This window comes from Budorcas taxicolor, chromosome 10, assembly GCF_023091745.1.
Source record: "Budorcas taxicolor isolate Tak-1 chromosome 10, Takin1.1, whole genome shotgun sequence".
Taxonomy (NCBI): Eukaryota; Metazoa; Chordata; class Mammalia; order Artiodactyla; family Bovidae; genus Budorcas; species Budorcas taxicolor.
This window is the reverse complement of record NC_068919.1, coordinates 87,238,196-87,259,796: the sequence shown is the minus strand read 5'-3', so window position 1 is coordinate 87,259,796 and position 21,601 is coordinate 87,238,196. Positions and strand designations below refer to the sequence as shown.

The 21,601-nt window shown below is 50.8% G+C and overlaps 1 protein-coding gene across 1 annotated transcript in view; it reads right to left on the bottom strand.

Moving 5' to 3' along the window:
- Positions 1-21,601, bottom strand: part of ADCK1 (aarF domain containing kinase 1) — a 143,590-nt gene that overhangs the window by 21,420 nt on the left and 100,569 nt on the right. Inside the window, exons 5-7 of the mRNA XM_052646781.1 lie at positions 19,602-19,760; positions 8,757-8,915; positions 1,255-1,371 (exon numbers count right to left, since the gene is read on the bottom strand). Coding sequence (XP_052502741.1) covers positions 1,255-1,371; positions 8,757-8,915; positions 19,602-19,760 — 435 coding nt within the window. The remainder of the gene's footprint in view (positions 1-1,254; positions 1,372-8,756; positions 8,916-19,601; positions 19,761-21,601) is intronic.

The window sequence follows — 21,601 nt, the reverse complement described above, 5'->3', positions numbered from 1 at the left end:
CCGTCTCACAAATGGAGCTCTCATTGTCCCTGCTGATGGAGGCCACACCGGCACCGAGGCCTGGGCGCCCAAGCTGCACACTCTCCGGCCACGTCCCCTGGCTCTCCTGCGGAGCCAAGGAGTGGCTTCGTCCTGGGCCGTCCCCCCACAGGGACCCTAGGCTCATCTTTGCGTGTTGCCCTGGAGAAAGTAGGGAAGAGCATTCACTTCCACTAGCTCTGGTTGTCCCTTGTGTTCCTTCCCCTCACCAGCCACGTGGGGCATGTCACTGTACCCCTCACCTTTCAGGGACTCCCCAGGACCTTGGGGTCATGGCTGAGGTCTGCACCATCTGCCTGCAGCCCTGCAGAACCTCGCCACTCCTCTCCCCTTCCTTGCAATACCCCTCTGCTCCCACAACTCCGCCACCCCGAGATGCGCGTGCGTGAGCACACACACACACATGCACACACACGTACATGTCTGGCAAATCCCCACTCAGACGGCTGGAGAAGCCGACCTGGGACAGAGGTGAGCACTTTTTCCATGTGGCTCCCTGGGGACGGGCTCACACCCCTCGCTGCCTGAAGGATGGTGCTAAGTTGTATGACCGACTCCAACGCTGAGTTGGGAACTCCTTAACAAAAGGAACTGTGTCTGGTTCCCCTCTGAACCCACACCCTTCGCATAGAGTAGGGGCTAAACAATGATGAACTCTGGTGAAAAGGTACCCCCCTTGGTACCCCCTGGCAACCAAGAAGAAGGAAATGGGGTTCAGGCCCCCTGGCCCACCAGCCAGCACTCCCTGAAGGCCGGGGGGTGGCAGGCAGGAGACAGAAGCCCCTCTGTGTTCAGCTCTAGGCTACTCGCTGGCTCTGGCTGTGTCCTTTCTGCCTGATACCTGGAGACCCAGGAAGGGCAGGGAGAGGCAGGAAGTGTGTCCAGGCCTCGCAGGACGGGAGATTAAGTCCTGAGGGTCTGCACCACTGTTCTTGGGTTTCTGCAAGCTGTGGGGCTCGGACGACACAAGACAGATGGTGATAATCCCCTATTTGGGCAGGGCCTGTGGGAGGAGCCCAGCGCGTGCCCACACCCCACTGCCCGCTGCCAAGCCCAGCTCAGGAGATGGGCGGAGGGCTGCCCTAGAGCACCTGGAAGACTGCTTCATGCTCCAGAGACTTAATAACTCTTCAGAGAAGACAGGCCCCGACCTCCCCTGGACACACCTGCCCTTGCCGGGCAGCCCCCGCCTGCAGCAGAGCATGCTCGACTCACCTCGTTGACGTCAATCTTGTTCTGCTCCATGTAGTGTCTGTCGTTGACCTGCCCGCCGTCCACAAACTCCATCAGAAGCACCCGCTTGGTGGACAGCTCCCAGTAGATGCGGGGGACCTGGAGTGGGAAAGGGCAGGTCAGGAGGGGCTGGGAGGCTGGGGGCTCTGGGCAAGGGCTACAGATAGGCACGTGCACCAGACATCAGCTCACACGCCTTCCAGGAACAGGAGGGAAGGCCCAGAGGGACCCCAGCAGAGACAGGCAGGGAAGGCAGGAGGCAGGCCAAGAAAGAAGGGCAGGCTGCTCCAGGGACCCTCCTGCTTGGGGACCGGAGAATAAGTCCCCCACCTTGCTCAGCACCTTCCAGACACAAGAAGAGCACACACTAAAAGTGGGGCTTAGGGGGAAATACATGGAACCTCTCAGATCTGAGCCACAGTTGGGGTTAAAAGCTGTTTCTCTCTCGCAGGCTTATTTCAGGCTCCTCATGTGAATATCAACACTCTGCCTCAGTTTCAACACCTGTACAATGAGTGTAATTATTATATATGTGAATGAATAAATTTTAACCAGGTGATAAATTTTTCAGTTAGGAAGTCCTGAGTTTTCTCATGACCATTCCCTGCAAGCCTTCTGTGGCAGACAGTGTGCTGAAGCCTAACCCAACACCTATTCCCAATCCTCCTCTTCCCCAGGAAAAACGAAATACTTTCCCTGCCTGCCCTGCAGTAGTTATGGCCATGTGACACAGTTCTGGCTTGTGAGTCACAAGTGGAGATCTGCTAGAGGATGTGGGAAGGCTTTTACTTTCTTAATAAAAAGGGATGTTTATAAATATTGCAACTCTTCTTACCCTTCTCTTCCTACCTTGAGAGTGAAGTGATATCTGGAGCTGCAGCAGCTGTTTTATAACCATGAGGAAACTTCTAAGAAAATCACAGAGATGCCAGTTCTGACACTGTCAGACCACTGAGACAATATCAACAGGCAAGTCTTCCTGTTATGTGAGGAAAATACATTCTTTTTGTTTAAGACACTCTAGATGGAGCTGTCAGTTATGTACAAACAAATGCATTCCTAACTGATATACTCTCTAATCCCCTCTGATTCTAAGGACACCCAATAATCAAAAAGATACTAGATTTCCCTAGAAGCAGCCAAGACACTGGGCTACACCAAGGACTGCCAAGTTGCCATGTGAGTGAATGACACCTAGGAGTCCCACCAACGTTAGGAGGGAGGAAGGACCAGGCTTTCAGCATGCCACAATTCCCCAACAACTTAATGGGCTTATTCCAGTTACAAATAAAGAAGCAAGGGCAGCTAATTCAAGGGCTTAGGGGGAATAAGGTCTTCCCTCATCCCAGCTCTCAAAGTTCACATAGCAGTAAGACAGCAGGCTTGAGCCAAGAAACTTTTTTTATTCCCTGCTCTACTAACAACTGCTGTGTTCGAATCTAGCCACTTAAATCCTCCATGCCTCCATTTTTCTCATTGAAAAGGAGACTGTGGGAGTTCCCTGGTGGTCCAGTATTTAAAAGTCTGGGCTCCCAATGCAGGAGGCACAGGTTTGATCCTTGGCCAGGGCACTGAGATTCTGCATGCCCCGGGCATGGCCAAAATAAATTTAAAAAAAAAAAAAAAAAAAAGGAAGGAGACTCTTCCTGCTCCATCTCAATAAGGAGTTCTGGGGACAGAGGGGGCCATACATACTGGAGAACCCTCTGGAACAAAGGTTCCTACTGAAACCAAGCCATCATTTTGTTTTCTCCTTTCCTGCGGTTTTTGCCATTTAAAAATGGAGAAATCTGGGACCCTATGTCACTGTGGACTTAAAATTCAGTCTCGCTTGGCATTTTTTAAAAGTCTCTTTAAAAATACGAGTGCAAGTTTGCTGCTGCTGTTTGAAAGAAAGTGAAAGCAGCTCAGTCGTGTCCAGTTCTTTGCAATCCCATGGACTGTAGGCTGCTAGGCTCCTCTGTCTATGGAATTCTCCAGGCAAGAATACTGGAGTGGATAGCCATTCCCTTCTCCAAGGGATCTTCCCGATCCAGGGATCAAACCCAGGTCTCCCACACTGCGGGCGGATTCTTTACCAGCTGAGCCACCAGGGAAGATGCTGTTTGAGGCTTCCAAGTAAAAGGGACATACTTGGGGGTTAAGTCTTTCCCCTGGTATGCCTAGGGCCGAAGCTTGACAGCGGGGTGCCTGGGGCTCTAGAGACTCACTGTCAGACACCCCTCTGTGCCTGCCTGGAGCAACGTGGAAAACAGCCACGCATGAGCCAGAGGTGCAAAGAGGAAACCCCAAGGCTGGAGACTGCCTGGGCTTGCTGGCCAGAGTTCTGAGTGTGCTGGGACCCCATCCCCTACCTTTCCCCCAGGTCTCCCTCCAAATGCAACCAACCCAGCCTCACAACAGAATGTGCGTCTGCGGAGGCACTGCTTAGCTCTGAAACAGCAGAGACAGCACCCACCCCCCCACCAGAAAAAAAGCAAGGCAGAGGGGTTTGTCGTGGGGGTTTGTCGTTACAGCCCCTCGATGGATGTAACACAGAAATGACTGCAAAATGCAGAAGTGCTTCCTGCTCATTTAGGAGACACTTGGCCTGACGGGATACAAGATCAAGCGACCTGCCCCTAAATCAGCATGTGAGCAGGAGGCTTAAGGGGCACCAGGTGAAATTCACTTCACCCTAACACTCATGTTTCACCACCATTCCTTTCTCAGCTTTTTCCATCAAATAAGGGAAAATGAAGGAGAAAAATTTTGAAAGAGGCAATAAGAACCACCCTGTCCCCTGCCCAAACAAAAATCAAGGGAGGCTCGCGATCAAGGTGCCTGCTGACCCCAGAGGCAGGGTCACGCCCAGCCCTCAGGACCTCCAGGTCTGGGGGTCTACCTCCTCATGGCAGGAGGGCCCACTCCCATAGGCCCTGTCTGCCCCCGATATCAGAGCCAATCCTGACCCCAAGGAGAACAGAGAGTAGGGAAAGTTCCAGCCCAAGACCTTGACCTCAGCCTCATTAACAGGCCCTGACCTGTGCTTCCTCTTTGTTCCGGTGCCTGGCAAGCACACCTGGGAAGCAAGTCCTGGCATGTCCGGGCCAGCACCCATCCTCTGGGGCCACGGAGCTCCCCGAACCTAAGGCCAGTGGAGCAGGGCACAGGCCTGCAGTCAGATGGCCAGGCTGGAGCCCCAGCTCTGCCTCTGCCAAGCTGTGTGACTTGGGTAAGTTGCGTAATCTCTCTGAGCACCAGTCCCCTTGCCTGTAAAAGGCTGATGACAATTACAATGAAAGCAACGTTCCCTGCTTCCTACAGGCATAGATGAGGTCCTGGTGCTCAACACAGCATATGACAGCCACAGCGAATTTCACAGGTGGTTCTGATACAGAACCAGGGCTGAGAGTTGATGCTACAGACAGTTCAGCATAACTCATATCGTTGAGACTGTTTTGTGAAAGTCGCATCCAACTCTTTGCAACCCCCATGGACTATATAGTCCATGGAGTTCTCCAGGCCAGAATACTAGAGTGGGTAGCCTTTCCCTTCTCCAGGGCAATCTTCCCAACCCAGGGATTGAACCCAGGTCTCCCGCCTTGCCAGTGGATTCTTTACCAGCTGAGCCACAAACTCAGATCTGCCCATCAATTATTCCAGAGGGACCAGAGCACAGCAGTTTAACAGGCGAGCTTGGGGCCAGGCTACCTCTGCCCCTTCCCAGGAAGCTGTGTGACTTTGGACGAGTGGCTTCATCTCTCCGGGCCTCCTCTTCCCCACAGCTGACGTGGCATTAATAATGGCATTTCCCTTGCGGGGCTGTGTACATATTAGGGAGGAAATATACAGGGACTTCCCTGGTAGTCCAGTGCTTAAGACGCCACACTTCCAATGCAGGGCTCAGGGGTTTGATCCCTGGTTGGGGAGCTAGGATCCCACGTGCTGCATCCCACGGCCGAAAAAGAGGGAACCGACGAGTAAACAGACATAACACACTTTAAAAAATGTCTAACACAGCCTAGGCATGTAAAACAAAATTAACTGATACAGTACTAATAATTAGACATCAGTTCCTCTTAATCGTTGAGATCCTTAGAAAGTTATTTCACCAGAAGCATGCTCATCCCAGCAGGGTTTGCCCCCAGTTTCGAGAGAGTCCCAGGCCCCTTGTGCACTCAGTTGCTCAGTGGTGTTCAACTCTTTGCAACCCCATGCCCTTGGCAATACCCACCAGGCTCTTCTGTCCATGGCATTTCCCAGGGAAGAATACTGGAGCGGACTGCCATCTCCTCCTCCAGGAGATCTTCCTGACCCAGCGCTAGAGAACCCTAGAGGGGCCCCTGCTCCAGAGACAACCCCCCACCAAGCCCCTCCTCCACATATACAGACTTGCTCCCACCCCTTGCAGTCCCAAACCCTGTGGTTTTAAGGCGTCTGCCTCTATCTTGGCCCAGCTGTCCACAAGGTCAGTCGCAGACCTCACTGGCTGTCCTGTAGCCTCCCCACACACGCTGATGCCAGATCCACAAACGCCCTGGTCTTGACCGTTCGGCCTGGCTGCCCCCTCACCTTGGCCCGGTCTCCCTGACGTGCATTTGCATTCGGTGCTCGTCTGAGGTGCGGCGATTTATAGCACAGGGCTGAGGTTATTAAACCCACTGGAAGAGGCCTCACACACCGAGAGGTAAACTCTGCACTGAGGCTTAATTACGCACAGATGTTGTGATGGGGTGCCAGTGTGCAAAAGCAATCTATCTCCTGTTTGAAGAGCTGAACTGGGTGCACGGTGCAAAATTCGCTTCCCACTTGTTATGTGTTTAGGCAAAATTAATTACTCAGGAGCCTTAATTCTAACATTCTCTTAGGAATAGGGTGCAGGCTTGAGAAGCAGCAGGTCAAATTGTTACATTAATTATTCACCCATTTGGCAACCTCGTTTCAAAAATTTGTGTTATTATTATTATTACATGTCTTGGTCTGACAGATGCTAGTTGGCCCCAGCCAGGGGACAATTTTGCTGTTTCCAAGGGAACAGTGGAGGAGATGGTTCTGTTTGTCTGGCTCACAGTACTGGCGCCGAGGACAACCCCTGCTGGGTAAGAGGCAACAGAATGTCCTTAGATGAGCACCAGAGTTGAAGTCAGAAAATGCTGTTTGTACCCCAGCTCTTCTCTTCTAAGACTGCCACCTGTAAAATGGGATGATGGTTTTTGGAAGGATCTCGTGTTCCTGTGTCTGCCTAGTATTCAGAGCCACAGAAGAAACATTCAGTAACTTCTGCCTATCCCCTTGCACAATCAACACTTCTTGGAAGCCCCCACTGAGCTCCTTATCTGGGCAGAATTAGATACCTCCTCTCAGGCATCCACAGAAACAGAGATCAGTCTCTGCCATAGTGCTCACAATCTGAACTACACAACCCACTGTGTGTGTGTCCCCCACCAAATGGGAAGTCTTCTCAGGCAGGAGCCAACCATCTCTGGCTTAATCTACATACCCCCAGATCCTAGCACAACCACAGGCTCAGGAAGTGCTTGATAAATGTGGAATAATGGAATGAAACAAAAGGAATAGGTAAGCGGAAGAGTCATTTAGACCCGACAATACAACGCTTATCAGTTAATATTATCACTTGTGTGAGAAAGCCAAGTTTTCACTGAATTGGTGGTTTGAACCTCAAGGCGGGGCAATGTTACCAGATCATCTGGATTTGTACACACAAGAAGGTCTGCACATACAGTGGCATTTCCCTTGTAGGGCTGTGTGAGGACCAGCCAGTCAAGCAGGCTGGGAGAGTCTTGCCAGACCCAACTCACTCAAAGAGCTGAACTCTGCCAGTGGCTACACCATCCACCAAATCAGTGTCTCAAGACGCCACACCGATCACCAGAGTTGTGGGTCTTCATCCCATGGACCAAGATTTAGGATTCTCAGGCAGCTAGACACACCCTCCCCACCTCTGTTCATCAAACTGGAGAGCCTAAGTACAAACCACTGCTTCTGGCTTCTCAGGATGTCTTCACAAGCCATGTGGACACTTCAGTCCCAAGCAAGAGACCTTCCAGCCCACATGCTGAGACACGCTGCCCAGGAAGAGCCCCACTTGACTGTCTGCTCCGGAACTAGGACCTGGAGCCCTGCGCCCCATCTTCCCACAATCTCCAGGCCTCTCCAGCGGAAAAGCAGAGAATGGATCTCTTCCAAGAGTTGAAAGCCAAGCTCTCCACATAGATACCAGAGGCGCCTGACCCCTGCATTGCTGTGATGAAAGGGGTACCCCTGGTAAATGGGTCCAAGCCCAGCCACAAAATGTGTTGGAAGAGCAAGTGCCATGGGCTTGCATCTATCTCGTTCCAACCTCCATGGGCCCCATGGGGAACATCAGGACAGTCCTCTAAGACCAGCTCCAAGGCCAACTCCTCAGCAGAGCCTTCCCTGCCCTGCTCCCCTGGAAGCCCCTTCTTCTGAATCCTTAGAGCAGGATCTCTCACTGAGCTGGGACTATGTGTCATTGGATGTTGTCTCCCACGGTAAGTGTCACCTGTCACGTCAGCAGTTCCCGTAAAGACTTGAAAACACGAATCTGTTCCAATGTAATAGATACGTGAGGGAACAATTTGATCACAACACAGATTTCACATTTGTTGATGGTGCAACACCATCCATGAGAAATACTCGGAAGTGCAGAAAACTTGTATCTGGCTGATCCAAACAGGAACACCTGAAGCAGGCACAGCTCAAACATCGCCATGTGTGTGATGGGTCACAGCCCCCCACAACTTCTGCTCAATTTCAGATGACCCCCGCTACCACCTCTTCACAGTAACTCCCAAGCAGCAAATCTTCTGATGCCCATTTCCGCAAGCCCGTGTCCAGTAAAGTGCCATGTGTGCTGTGGTCTTCTATATTTCTTAGCCATTTAACGTGTGCCAAAGTACGCTAGCACTTCATTGGGTTCCCATCTGCTTTTATTTTCTGGATCACTGGTGACATTTTTGAGTGTTGTAAGCCTAACCCCCTTTACGCCCATAAACCCTGTGGTTTCTGCTGTGCCATTCTGCAAACGGTGGAGATTTCTAGGACACATGTTACAGACCTGTGTATTCAGTGAGCTGATGTAATAAAGTTTTAGGAAATACGTCGGAGCATAGTAACGTTAGCTATCATCGCCATCGCCATCACCATCAGCGTCATCAACCCATGATTCATGGAGGCTGAGACCGTGGCTTACAGGCCCTCAGGAGGGCTCAGGGTCTTGCAATTGTAGACCATTCCATAGACATCAGTTTGCTTGACAGGACAACAGTCCCCTTTGGTAATTTGTAACTTAGCCTTCTTGAACATGCATCACCAGGGACAAATCAGTCATCCTCAGAGAGAAGACCCAAGAAGGAGACACCCCCTGTGGGTCCTGCAACGGGAGATGCTCAGGGCTGGGACCAGTCCTCCCCTGTACTCTTCTGCCCAATCACCAGGCCCCCAAGGCCCTGCCTTCTTACCTTTAAGAAGTCAAAGTGCTTCAGCATTTGGGCCACTTTCTCAGCGTTCCTTCCCTCATTGAGGAAATCCAACTCCAAAGGCAGGTTCTTCTTGGCTTCATCCACCAACCACATGAACTCGAACTCTGGAAACAGCTGCTTCACAGCCAGGACAAGCACCTGAAACCCACAAGCACCCCATCAGCCAGTCCATGACGCCCAACAAGGGCGGTCTAGTCCCTGTCCTTCTGCCTGGTCTGGGCATTGACAAGTCCCCAGGCCTCCCCTGGAATAAGGATGGCCCCCCCTGGGGCCCATCTCTGTAATCCAAATCCTAGATCATAAAAGCCCAACAACCGCCAGCAGAAACCGCTTCCATCCTTTGCTGGGTGTTCCCCACTTGCCCAGCACTGGGTAAGTGCTATTACTCACCTTATTCCTCCATTTAGTCTTTACAGCAACTCTGGGAGGTATACACTCTTATCAGCCCCATATTACAGATGAAAAAAGTTGAGGCTCTCAGAGGTTATATGATTTTTCCTAAATGTGCCCAGCAAGGAAGCCCAGAGCCAGAATTCCCCCTGGGTCTACTCAGCCCCAAACCCTTCCTCTTAAGCACATCACTGAACACACTGAACATCACATCTTAAGCCTTTGCTGCTCCTAGATCTGTGCTGCGTGGTCCTGTCGATAAAGGGCCATGGGAGGGGGCCGCGGCTGTAACTGCATTCTATCTGTTTCTTCGGCTGAGTGGTTGGCACCTGAGCATGTATAACATCTTTTATGCTTTTTGTACATCTAAAATATTTCATGATAAAAAAATTATATCAGAATATGAAACCAAGGGTGGACATGACAAGAGGAGTAAGAGATAAGGGATTTGTCCACTGGGATGAAAAGCTTGGATTTCTAGCGATCTGGGCCCACTGTGGATTCTTGAGTCAGGATGTGATGGAAGAGGGAGCTTTAGAAGACTTATCTGGTATTTCAGTTGTCAGTTTAATGATGTGAAGGAAACATGACTGGCACAGAACCAGAGCCCAGAGGTATCTGCAGGGCACAGCACAGCCCCTCTGTGGGCACGCACTCAGTTCTGAGGCTACCCCACCACTGGAGCTCTGGACCTGAGATAGTCTCACAAGTTCACAAACAATGGCTCTGTAGTGAGAAAGCAAGGGTAATGCCGGGGCCATGGGAAATGCTCCAGCATCGGGGTGGGGTGGGGCAGAAGGCAACTTTCTTGCTCTCCTATAAACCCTCCTGTTGGTATTCAAAGTCGGGCCTGGGGAGAACCACTGACAGAGTCTCTCATCTGTGATTCTTGGTATAGATTACAGTCCAAGTCCTCTGAGAATCCATCTCTGGCCCTGGTCAGAGCAGAAGGACAAGGAGCAAGAACTCAAGAACCATGGGCCTATCGGTACCAAGAGACCTTCCTCCACTGCTAAGGAAACGTAATGCTTATGTAGCCCCCCAAATTCATATGTCAGGCCCTAACCTCAGGGAGACGGTGTTCGGAGGGGCAGTCTTTGGAGAGTTATTGGGCCTAGAAGAGACCATGAAGGTGAGGTCCCCATGACAGGTTAGTATCCTTATAAGAAGAAAGAGACCAAAGCTCCCCACTTCCCTGCCAGGTAAGGTCACCGAGAGCAGGCAGCCATCTGTCTACAGCCAGGAAGAGACCCTCCCTGGGAACAGAATCAACCAGCACCTCGAGCCTGGACTTCCAGCCTCCAGAACTGGGAGAAATAAGTGTCTGTGGCTTAAGCCTCCCAGTTGATGGTATTTTGTTGCAGCAGCTGAAGCTGACCAAAACACCACGCACTCCACCCAGAAGGCCTTGCTGGGTCCCAGTCACAAGCCTTCTCTCCTGCTTTTGTTTGCCCTAGTCTCTGATATGATTCCAACACTGTATTAGGCACAGACAGCGCAGCGAAATAAATCCAGAGCAGGGCCATTAACTACAAGGCATTTACAGCTTTGTTTTTAAATCCTATGTCCGAGGCAATGTAACAGACGCCATTCTAAAAGAATCATCACACAGGGTTATTATACTCAATTTCTCTCAAACCCTCTTTAATTACATTTGGCTGCAGTCTAATTTCTTTTATGGGCCAGGCCTGTGACCTCATGATAATCGATTTCGTTTACGTTTTGTTCCTGTTGGTGTCACATGAAACGAGAAGGGAGAGGTGGCAACAGCAAGGGCCTGCCTGTGTCAGATCTGGGCAGCACGTCTCGTCGCTGTGCCCTCAGATGGCCCTCGGCTGCCACCCGAGGGGAAGCGGAGCTGGTGCACAGGACGCAGAAGCACCCGCCCGGCCCAGGCCGAGGGCACAGCTGTCATCTGAGGCGCCTGAATTCCAGTCTCGAGGCTCCAAGCCCCAGGCGAGAAGCCTCTTGTGTGCTGTGCATGCTGCATGCTAAGTCGCTGCAGTCGTGTCCGACTCTGCGACCCCAGGGACTGCAGCCCACCAGGCTCCTGTCTGTGGGATTCTCCAGGCAAGGACACTGGAGTGGGTTGCCATGGCCTCCTCCAGGGGATCCCCCACCCAGGGACTGACCCCGCATCTCTCATGTCTCCTGCACGGGCAGGCGGGTTCTTCACCACCAGCACCACCTGGGAAGCCCTTGTGTGTTTTACTCCAGCATAGGTTCCAGACCTTCTCACCCAGGAGGGACGAGGAAGGAGCCACAGTGAGTCTCACTCATCTTTTTCAGCCAAAATGTATTTACTGACTGACTAAGGTCCGTCTAGTCAAGGCTATGGTTTTTCCTGTGGTCATGTATGGATGTGAGAGTTGGACTGTGAAGAAAGCTGAGTGCCGAAGAATTGATGCTTTTGAACTGTGGTGTTGGAGAAGACTCTTGAGAGTCCCTTGGACTGCAAGGAGATCCAACCAGTCCATTCTGAAGGAGATCAGCCCTGGGATTTCTTTGGAAGGAATGATGCTAAAGCTGAAACTCCAGTACTTTGGCCACCTCATGCAAAGAGTTGACTCATTGGAAAAGACTCTGATGCTGGGAGGGATTGGGGGCAGGAGGAGAAGGGGACGACAGAGGATGAGATGGCTGGATGGCATCACTGACTCGATGGATGTGAGTCTGAGTGAACTCCAGGAGTTGGTGATGGACAGGGAGGCCTGGCATGCTGCGATTCATGGAGTCGCAAAGAGTCAGACTCGACTGAGCGACTGAACTGAACTGAGTGACCCTGGACCAGCCGCAGGTACACACAGAGACCCACATGTAGCCAAGTGGGGTCTATATCAGGCGATGAGGCTCCTGTGGCCACACACTACCTCCCCATTGTTGACTGTCTGGTCACTATCTTTTGTGAAATTTAAAATTATTATTAATATCCAAACAGCCCTGAAAGGCACCTTAAAGATTTTTCTGTTACCAATCAATTATGTAATTAGTCCTTACTAATACTATTGGTTATTATTAATACTTTATATCATTAATCATAAAAGCAGTCAAAGATTTTACTGGTTGATATTAATTCCTAATAAGTTAGTAAACTAATTCATAACCCCTGTGACTTTGCAGGACTCATAAAACTGGTTTCCAAACCATTCTGTGGTGGTTGGCAAGTCACTCCCTTGGTTACTTTAAAATGAGAGGGTCTGTCTGGATGGAAGTTAGTGGTTCATAGTTTTAGAGGACATCATCCCCTTTATAGGAAGTCACCAATTTGAAAATGTGATGCCAGCAATGAAGCCCAGAAAACATACATACTCCCATAATTTTGTACATAATTTGGGGGTTTATCACCCCATGAACTTCAAATGGAGGGTTGAGGTCAGGTTAAGAGGCATCCGGTCCAAAAAAAAAGTCATCTGATCCAAATCTAAAACAGTTTGGGCTGCTGACACTTTGGACTTTTCTGAGCTTGGGAAAAGAAAACGGAATTCCATTTCACCCTCTGTTTTAATTCAGTTCCCTTCTGAAGAGCCTTCCCCCAGTAGATTCTTTTAAGTTTTTCTTTCTTGACAACAGATGCAATCAACTAAAATAAAACAGGTGTTGTTATCAATTTGACTTTTTGATTTTTCTCCCAAATTCATCTTCTCCATAAAATTCTTCCAACTGCCAGTGTTTTCACCAGTGCCTAGCACGTATTCAACACTCAGCAGATGTTTACTGAATATTCATGTGAATGAATGAGTGAATAAATGAACATTCCAAAAGGTCTGCCTTCTCCCCAGAAATAGTTATATGCTCACATGTGCATTACACAGATGGATTACATCTGTACGCCTTGGAGATTTGGGTGGAAGAAGGGATTACCTCTGAATGTGGGGGAACCACAGTTTTGAAATGCCTGAGAATATTCTACTAGACTTGAAGCCTTGTTAATTAATCAAGGTATATTCAACAATTAATAGTTTCTTCAAGGGAGAATAATGAAGTCATTTTCCTATAGGACTGTTGGCTCCCAGGAAGAAAACTAAATTATGGACCACACAGAAACATAATGGAAAAATTGAGTCACATAAAAGTTTGGAAATTAGTGATTGCTATATATGATGGCAAAAAAAATGGGAATTATCATTACTCAGACACAAGCACCACACTATGAGGCACTTGATATACATGCTCTCACTTCTTCCTCTTCTTGCCCATTTCACAGAGAAGGAAATTGGATCCAAGAGGTTAAAGCATTTCTCAAGGTCACATAGCTTGCCATTTCAAATGCAGGACTCGGACCCACTTTTTCTTTCTTCCTTTCACTTCTTTCTTTACGCAGTCCTGTCTCAGGCAACACAATATAGGACAATACAATAGAGAGCCTGAGATAAAGCATAAAAGGAGCTTTGTAAACTGTAAAATGCAGCTGAAATTCGAGTTACTGCTATCACCTTATTATGTATTATAAAGGAAATAATGGTCCACGGGAAAACAGGACACTAAATAGAACGCCTGCATGGATCCGAGCTGGTAAAAATGGATGTTCGACAAGGATCGAAAATCAATTCAGAGTGATGTAAATAGCTTACCGTTCATGGGGTTTATCTTTGTTCAGATAAGTTATTAAAGTGCATACTGTTTAGAAAACAGAATTACAGGGTGAAGAGAAGTTTCCAAGGGATGATCTACATCTCTGGGGCTTTCAAAAATGTATTTAAAAAAAATAAAATCAGCTGTTGGATTCTGTGCCAACACAAACATTACCTAGCCACCCACTGTTCAATCAACACACTCAGAAAAGAAACAAGATGACAGACAGCATGCACTGAAAATGTTGTTCAAAAAAAATCAAAAACATAACTGTCACAGGTCTTTATTTTTAGAGACCCTGGGTGTGAGCCGGAGGCCATCCAATGGGGGATGGGATTCTGGTGCTCAAATCTGAGCACCCCGCCCTAATGTTGCAGACCTTGGGGACAGGTGATACACGAAGGACCTGGTCAGAAGTTAGATTCTTTAGGATACAGCATGGGGCGTTCATTACCAAGTTCAGAAGCTTGAGAGGTAACAGGGTGTAATACAGGGTAGTGCTCTTGAAACCTGGGAATGATGGTCTTAACACTGCCTCACAGGTCAACTGAGTCCTGCCCTGGTCTTAGACAGGAGAGTGGCAGTGATTCCCAGCCTGCTAAGTAAGCTCCCTGCTCTCGTGGGCAGGCAAGGACTGCTGCAAAGCCAGCCCGCCAGGAGACAGATAGACTCTGCCTTGTCAGTTCACCCCTTGCTGCTGAATCATTGTTCCAATCTCTGGGCCCAATTAGTCTGGCTCCGGACAGCCACTCAAATCAATAAGAGTCACTGGCCGTGCATCGAGAAGTAGAGTTGCCCCAACTATTAAAGGGACAATATCAGGTGATGATGACAAAGCTGAAAACACCCTTGGCTGTGCCTTTCTCTTTTGTGCAAAGTCACCGACACCATCAGGTTCATCACCGTTTACTGAGAGTCGGTCTCTGATTCTCTGGCACCAGTCAGCAGCTCTCCCCAGGACTGTCTCCTTCCCCAGGAGAAGGCCCAGGTTCACAGGAGACACAAAACGCCAGGGTGGCACATGCTCCTGGGTGCCAACCCACTTCCTGGCCAAAAGAACCTCTATTTTGTGCATGTTTCATGACCTTCAAGGAAGGCAGACCTTAGCCTGAGAAGGTGAATCACAATCGGTCTGAGGTAGTCAAAGTGGTCCCAAGCCTCTTGCCAAGACTGCTTCAGGCTTGGACGAGTAGACCTGCTTCTGGCCAATGAGTACTGAAAGAAATTCTACTGAACAGCTATTCTTTAATACGAGGAAGGACACTGGTAATTGCAGGAACCCTGCAGCTGTTTGAGGGCCACGAGGAGCACTACCTTAGAAGGACAAGCCAGGAAGCTGAGCTGGCAGAGTCGGGGAGACAAAGAACTGAGGTCCTGAAAAGCCACAGTGAAGTGCTGGATTAGTCAACCTGAAACAGCTGGCCCCACTTGTAGATGTCTTGAAATGTGAGATAATATAGGTTACTATTATTTATACCACTATCAGTTGGATTTCTTGATACACACAGCTAAAAGCATCCTAACTGATATAGCTAGCAGTCCCCACCTCCTTATTCTCAAAAGTTTCACTCTTGTAAACCTCTATCCTTACAGCAGATATGTGTTTGGATTTACAAGCCCACTTCGTAAACTGCAAATATCCAGAAGTTAAGCCTATGAGCCACTCTCCCCTTAGTATGAACTCTAAAGACAAGGCCGGGACCAAACACAGGGCTGAAGAGGAGATGGAGACAATAGTGGGCAGTGGGAGAGAAGTCCGAGGGCACACAACACCTGGAATTAGCAAAAAAAGAAGCACCAGAAAGCTCTGCAGAAAAGCGGCTTTGTCTCCCCTCTATCTTCACGTTTCCGGCAGGTATGACGGTCCTAATGCCTCTCAGAAATCATTCTCTCCCACAAAGTACACCCAAAAAAATATCACCCCTAAAATCAAGGCACCATGTAGGTCTGGGCTTAATTTAGGTCTGAAAAAAAAAAGTCATGCTCATTTCACATATAAAACAAAATGAGCTTTCCAGTTGGCGCTTCTTGGTTGTAAACCAGAGAAGGGTAACCAAGTTAAGACTTTTCCCACCAGAGGCCAAGCATGGTGAGAAGGCAGTACCACTCTGTGCTGCTGCTGCTGGCAGTCCACAGAAGACCTCAGGCCTCGTTTCCAGCTTCTCTTCTGCAGGGGGTGAGTGCAGGTCTCTGGTCCACCTTGAGATCCCAGCCCCAGCCACTGCAAGGGAGCCGTACTCTGTATTCAGCACATGGCCACACAGCTGGTGATTTCAAGAAAAGCATCTGATGCTTATCTCAGGGAGGAAGATGCCAAATCTTCACCACTGCTATTGTTGCGGTTGACCTTATGGCCACCGTTACTTTGGGAGGGGCGAGGCTCTGGGCAGAGGAGAGATGTGAGCTGTCCTCCCAGCCCCTGTGGGCCCTGTGGGTACCACCAGGCAGAGACAGGTTCCAGCCCAACTCAGGTGTAGCCACAGGGTCCCAGGAACACCCAGGGACCCTCCGAGACTGGCAGTGCACTTCCATCTGTGGCTGCTCCATACCACGGACTGATGCTTCAGAAAACCCAGGTTTCCAGGTGGATGCCCAGTGCCACTCAGCAGCCTCGCTCCCGGGTCCCGGTCAGCTCCCTTCTCCAGCACACCCGGCAGGATTCCAAACCTTCATCCCCCTCAAGCCTCCATGCCACCTCCTACCCCCTCCTTCTCAGCAGATGGTCTTACCTCCCACTTCAGAGGAAAAAATAGACACTATCAGCCTGGTACAACTCGGCTGCCCACTGTCCCTGCCTTCCCCCACTGCCCCACTCACTCATCTGGACCCAGCCTCAAGAACAAAGCTCTAGCCCCAGAACAGAGGCTGCCAAAGCCTCACGCTTCTGCCTGTGTCCTTGGGGCCCAGTCCCTCCAGGCGTCTCCCGCACCAGCTCTATGAGTTACTGCTGTCCCCTGAATCTCTAAGCCCCCAACTCCGCTGCCCCTTCCCCATCACCGACAGCCTCTGCAAGACCCCCACCTAATCCTGTGCTTAGATCTAACCACTACCCTCACTGTCCCCCACCATCCAAGGCCAAACATGGAAAGGGTAGTCTCCATTAACCGTCTCCACTCCCCGAGTCCTCAATTCTCTTTCACTCCCACTCACCCCATCGTCCCTGTTCTTCCCAAAAAACTCCAAGTCACCAAATCCAACATACTCTTTTCAGAGTTTTACTAATTTACATTCCACTTGGCAATATCAATTAATTCTGACAGACTCTATTTTCCAAAACGACAGCAACAATGTCTCCCACTCTAGTGCTCTTCTGGAACCATGCCATTCCCCCATCAAGAAGAAGAGTCTATTTCACTGCCCCTTAAGCCTAGGGTCAATCTAGTCAAGGCTATGGTTTTTCCAGTAGTCATGTAAGGATGTGAGAGTTGGACTGTGAAGAAAGCTGAGTGCCGAAGAATTGATGCTTTTGAACTGTGATGCTGGAGAAGACTCTTGAGAGTCCCTTGGACTGCAAGGAGATCCAACCAGTCCATCCTAAAGGAGATCAGTCCTGGGTGTTCCTTGGAAGGACTGATGTTAAAGCTGAAACTCCAATACTTTGGCCACCTGAGTATGAGTCTCCCATGAGTCTCCTTGCTGATAAATCCAGAAACCTGTATTCCCAGCCTGCATTATAGACGGGCTTTCCAGGTGGCTCAGTGCTAAAGAATTACCCTGCCAAGCAGGAGATGGCGGGCTCGGGAAGATTCTCGGGAAGAACTTCCTGGGTTGGGAAGATCCCCTAGAGAAGGAAATGGCAACCCGCTCCAGGATTCTTGCCTGGGAAATCCCACAGACAGAGGAGCCTTTTGGGCTATATACTCCATGGGGTCGCAAACAGTACGACACAACTTTAGTGACTAAACAAGAGAGACCCGGACAGCAATCTTATAGTACATGGTTGCTCCACCACCCACTGCGTTTTTCCTGACATCCATGCCACCTCCTTATCTCATAAGAAAGTACATTCCCCAGGCTCCCTTGCCAACCAGCTTCCAGCTAGGTTTGGTGGCATACAGGGGGACAGGAGGAGGTGAAACACCCCCCACCTCAAACAGCATCTGTGGCTCCAGCACCACATGACGGGCCCGATGGCCATGACCCACTCCCCTCCGGTGGCCCCAGCACCTGGGATCCAGGGAGCCACCTCTTCTTGTCCCTCCGCTTCCTGCCTTGGGTGACCATCTCATCATCCCATTTGGCTTCTCAACGATTCCATCCCCGGTGAACCGCATGTTCTGTTCTAAACTCCCTCTGACGTGCCTAGAGCAAGTTATTTTTCCCCAGCTGAACTCAGACTGATACACGTGGTTAACGGCCCCCAAGTTTAATCACGGAAGCCAGAAACATACGATTTGTTTCCATTCTCATCCATACCGATATCTTCCCTCAATCCACGTGAACCAAGCTGGCCACAAAGTCCTGATGCTCCCACCCCGTGAATCCACGCCTCTCCACCACCCCCATGACGCTGCTTTGGTTCACACCACTGCTCTCTCAGAGCGGTGCAGCAGCCCCTCAGTTAGTCTCCCTGGCTGCAGTCTTCCTGCCTCCCCAAACATCCTCCAGACTGTTAACACACTTTTATTTCTAAGGCATGTCTGATCACGATGTTTCCCTGATTTAAATTCTTAAATGGTTCCCCACTGACTGCAGGAGAAAATCAAATCTGCTCGGTTCCCCAGTAAATGCATACTTACTATGTGTTCCACGCTGTACTGGAGCCTGGAACCCAAGGACCTCTGTGTTCCATCCTGCCTACCTTCCCAGCCTCACCGGCACCCACGCCCAGCTCGAACCATCTGAACCAGCTGACACTCTCCACGTGCACCCTGCTCCCCTAAGACTCGAGACCTTCGGATGGGTCACCCTTCCGCTGTCCAGCGGTCTCGTGGGCGCCTCGGTGAAGCCCCTCTGACGCCCCCGTCAGTCCAGGCTCCACGGCACCTTGCCAACACCCCGCAGATGGAGCTCACAGTTGAGGACTGTTTGTGTTCAGGCCTCCACTAAACGGGGGGGCGGGCTCTCCGAGGATGAAGAGGCAGGTCACTCACTCGTGTGTCCTATGCACCTGTCAGGTTTAGTCAAAGAGAGCTGAAAGAATGAACTAAGTGTCCAAAGTGAGGACAGGGAACCAAGGAAAGGGAAAGGAAGGAGGGGAACATGCTGACAGGGTTAGCAGGCTGCGGACCTCCCTGGGCTGCTGGTTATGGCCCAAGCCTTGGCCACTCACCCTTTCCCCTTGCTCGAGGCAGGGAGCTAGAAAAGCCCAGAAGCACAGGACCCACTAGAGCTGTCTCAGGGCCACTTTAGGGCACGTGCGTTCGCTCACGCAGAACAAATACCAGAGAAGCAAACGAGCTCTCTGCATAAACATTTCTATGTGATCTCCATGTCATGTTCAAACTCCTTGGCTGACCACATGCTCCCGTTCGTTATAAGAGACCAGATTAGGATGTAGCTTTTTCTACCCCCAAGGAAATTACTTATTTGGGTCACCTCGTTTCTACAACATTCCCCCCCACTACCAGGTCTCCTTGGCCCCAGCAGTTGCCCACATGTTCTGAGACCATCCACAGACGATTCCCAGGAAAGAATCCAAACAATTCCCAGGAATGAATCAAAAATCAGCCAACCCAGCCTTGGGTCCCTGGGTCGCAGTGTTGCCATGACACCTTTGTGATCTCAAGCTCTCCTCTCTCGCTCTGTGATTCAGAGGCCCACACTCCGCCCCACAGGCCTTCCACCAGTTTCACTGGGACTGCCCAGATCCCAGGGAAACATTGAATGAGGATGAAGGGAGGGGAGGAGGAAGGCTCTCACCTCCATCAGAAGAATGTCCTTCGAGCTCTGAGCCTGCACCTTCGGGTGCTGGACCTTCACGGCCACCGTCCGCCCGTCACGCAGCACGGCCTTGTGGACCTGGGCCAGGGAGGCCGCTCCCAGAGGGGTGTCGTCAAAGCTCAGGAACAAATCATGAATCTGTCAAGAGAGGAGAAGAGAGGACAGGGCAGTTACGAGGACTCAACTCACTTAGAGGGGCGGAAGGAGGATGGGCCAGGGCCTCCGCCAGCGGTGGCAAATGCCTCCATGACAGACTTCTCCTCTCTCAGCTGCTTTGCCTGGGTCCTTTGCAGCCATGGAAATTCACATACACCTGTTCTCACTCAGGAAGTGAGAGAGAAAACACATGTGGAGGACGTGACTCACCTGTGCTTGGAAACCCAGCTCATCTCTACTTAAAGCCAAAAAAGGGCCATCTAGAATGTCCAAGATTATGCATCATCCATCCATTTAATCACCTACCATTGGACCTCCAGGGGCTTCCCTGGTGGCTCAAACGGTAAAGAATCTGCCTGCAAGGCAGGAGACCCAGGTTCGATCCCTGGGTCAGGAAGATCCCCTGGAGAAAGGAATGGCCACCCATCCCAGGATTCTTGCCTGGAGAATCCCATGGACAGAGGAGCCTGGTGGACTATCGTCCACGGGGCTGCAAAGAGTCGGACACGACTGAGCAATGAACACTTGCACCATGTGTGCCTCCCAGGCTCTCGCATATGGACACACTCAAAAGTCAACAGAACCTGGGCCCAGGGCAGCTCAAGACAGGGCATCAGATGGAAGATGCTTCAACCCCGCCAACTTGGAAAGCTCAAGGACGCGTGGGCTGCGGGCTCCAAAACCAGCAACGACCGCTTGTTGCTGCCTGAGCCTCGATGCAGGTCCCAGAGTTCACTCCTGACCCGGCCCCCTGGCAGAGTTCCCAGGCTGCAGACCAGAGTCGGGCTTTTGGTACTCACGGGTGATGCCATGCCAGGCATCCTGGGCAATGCCCGTCCTCTGTGCCTCACTTGCTCTACAAATCAGGCCGTATACCCTGTGCTCTTTAATCTCCTCTTCCCTTCTTCCTGGACTTACCTGGTGGCTCAGATGGTAAAGCGTCTGCCTATATGTGGGAGACCCAGGTTCAATCCCTAGGTCAGGAAGATCCCCTGGAGAAGGAAATGGCAACCCACTCCAATGTTCTTGCCTGGAAAATCCCATGAATGGAGGAGCCTGGTAGGCTTACAGTTCATGGGGTTGCAAAGAGTCGGACAGGACTAAGCAACTTCACTTTCCCTTCTTCCTTCCCCCTGCTTCCCTCTTAGAAATGCCATCCCAGTTCTCCTGAAGCAGGTCTTTCTGACTTGAGTGGTTATCAGCTAAACAGTCTAGAGAGGAATACTCTCCCAGATGGGAAGGAGGGCCCCAAAAGCTTCTTGCAGAATTTCCCCAGGGCAGAAATCTTTGTCCCCTCCATTTCTTGGGTCCCCTGGATAGCCTCACAATTCTGGAAAAGCCAGACATTCACACGCACACATACACACACTCCTGTATGCACATCTCACACACCTCCCCTCCTCCTCACACCAGGCTCTCGTGCCGAGGTCGATGCAGCCCCCGGCCCCCACTGCCTCGCTTTGCCCTCCTTCTGCAGTGGCCTCTCCATGCTGCCCCCCAGCCCCTCGCCTCTCCTTGGACTTCGGAGGTTCATAGGACCCACAGCCTCCCCCACCCTATCCCTCTGTTTGCTAGGCCACACCATCACTCCACTAATCTCCTCTCATAAATCACTCCCTCCAGGACTGTCATCATTTTTGTAGCTTTCCCTGACTCCATGCCATTTGTCAATATCCTGCGGGGGCCAAAGGTCCAGGCAAACGCGGGAGGGGGCTCCCCTTTTCTGTCACGGGCAATGCGTCCAGACTGGCTTCCCGTCCCCCGCCTTCCTCACTTTGTACCTCTCCTTAGCGCCCCCTTCCCCAACCATGCAACCTTTTTCC